Source organism: Buceros rhinoceros, unplaced genomic scaffold (assembly GCF_000710305.1).
Source record: "Buceros rhinoceros silvestris isolate BGI_N320 unplaced genomic scaffold, ASM71030v1 scaffold21298, whole genome shotgun sequence".
Classification (NCBI taxonomy): Eukaryota; Metazoa; Chordata; class Aves; order Bucerotiformes; family Bucerotidae; genus Buceros; species Buceros rhinoceros.
This window is the reverse complement of record NW_010428862.1, coordinates 1-1,600: the sequence shown is the minus strand read 5'-3', so window position 1 is coordinate 1,600 and position 1,600 is coordinate 1. Positions and strand designations below refer to the sequence as shown.

The 1,600-nt window shown below is 62.2% G+C and overlaps 1 protein-coding gene across 1 annotated transcript in view; it reads right to left on the bottom strand.

The window, feature by feature from the left end:
• The window catches only part of LOC104498993 (chromosome unknown open reading frame, human C2orf42), a gene marked incomplete at its 3' end in the record, with an annotated part of 1,448 nt that extends 408 nt beyond the window's left edge, over positions 1–1,040 (bottom strand). The window contains exons 1-2 of the mRNA XM_010142439.1: positions 728–1,040; positions 88–609 (exon numbers count right to left, since the gene is read on the bottom strand). Of these exons, the coding sequence (XP_010140741.1) occupies positions 88–609; positions 728–1,040 (835 nt within the window). The remainder of the gene's footprint in view (positions 1–87; positions 610–727) is intronic.
• Positions 1,041–1,600: the final 560 nt, after the last annotated feature.

Sequence of the window (1,600 nt, the reverse complement as noted above, 5' to 3'; positions counted from 1 at the left end):
CAGGTCACGAGCGGGAGGAATCGGCCGCAAACAGCCCCTCCACACCCCCCAAATCCCCTGCACACCATCATCCCCGCTTCGACCTACCAGCAGAATCACAGGCGAGGAAGTCGGCGAACTCCTGTGCCAGGCTCTCGTCGCTGGCGAAGGCGCAGATGCAGGCGAAGAAGTGGATGCAGCGCGGTGGCATGGCCTCCTCCTCCTCCTCCTCGGCCGGGCCGCCCTTGCCGCCCTTCGGAGCCTGGCAGGAGCAGGAGAAGCGGGGCTCCGCCAGCGCCCTGGCGCTCAGCCGGTGGGCGAAGGAGGCGTGGAGGTAGCCCAGGCTGTGCTTCTGGCTGGCCTTGCACTTGACCACCAGGACATTCTTGGTTACGCGCTGCACCAGCGGCCCCGTGGGCTCAGTGGCCAGTTGCCAGATGGTCTGTTTGGTTTCGGGGGACGCCTGCATGGAGCTGAGCACGGAGCTTTTCAGGGGGAGTGGGGTGGCCTCGGTCTGGCAGTTCAGGGCCAGTTTGACGTGCTGGCACTGGTTCTCCACCACGCCCTGCGCGGCCGCTTTCAGGCATGCCGGCACGTAGCAGCGGCCGGAGCTGAGCTGGGTGAGGATGGGTGTGAATCCTGAAGAAAAGTATTCTCATCAGGAGCAGAAGTTAAGTTCTCTTGACAGAGACAGGACAAAAGAGACCAGTTTTATAGCGGCGGCTGGAGCTGAGCTGGGTGAGGATGGTCCCGTCCACCGTCTGGATGGCCGTCTCCGAGACCCCCAGCTCCACGAAACAGCGGTGATCCGCTCCCCGGTCCCTCTGCCGCACCGAATACACCTGCAGGTCGGAGCCGGTGACGACCTTGACGGCGTCGACGCTGGGCTGCTTGCGCGTGCCGTAGCGGAAGACGGTGCCACAGGTCTTGTTCTTGCAGCTCAGACCTCGCGTGCCATTGTAGGTGCCGCAGCGGGGACATTTCCGGATGCCCCGGAGCGTGGCCTTCCCCAGGTCGGACAGGAAAGACGGGACTTTGGTCCTCACTGACGCCGGCTCCATCCTCCACTCAACCTGGAAGGGCAGAGACTGGGGTTAACGCACCCGGGTGGAGGCAATGCACCACGGCAGCACACTGGAAGCACCAGACCCTGACACCTCCACCCCTCGCCCACCTCCTGCTAGTTCCCAGTCTTGGCTGTGCAGGAGGAAACCGAGGCTAAAGCAGAGCTCTTGGTGCACACACACTTGTGGCCCAAGCCACTGGGGTAAATAAAATTAAATAAAGGTTGTTGGATGTAACTAAAGCTGGGAGGGGGGTGTGAGGGGACTCACAGAGCCCCCCAGCAGCTGGCATTGCTGCTCAGAGCAGCCCCACAGTAGAAATCAACAGTCCGAGGCAGCAAAACCCCTCAGGAACCGGACAGAAACGAGCTGACTCCTCTCAGTCCCTCCGCTCCCCCTGGCCTCCACCACCACAAGTGAAACTGCCTTTCCAGGGCAAAACCAGAGCCACCAAAAATGCAGCTGAGGCCTCAAGCCAGGCCTTGCACCCAGCGAGGGCAGAGGGGAGGAGACGGGCAGAGGCAGGAGGGTGTTTGTCTGTGGTCAAGCTCCAACAT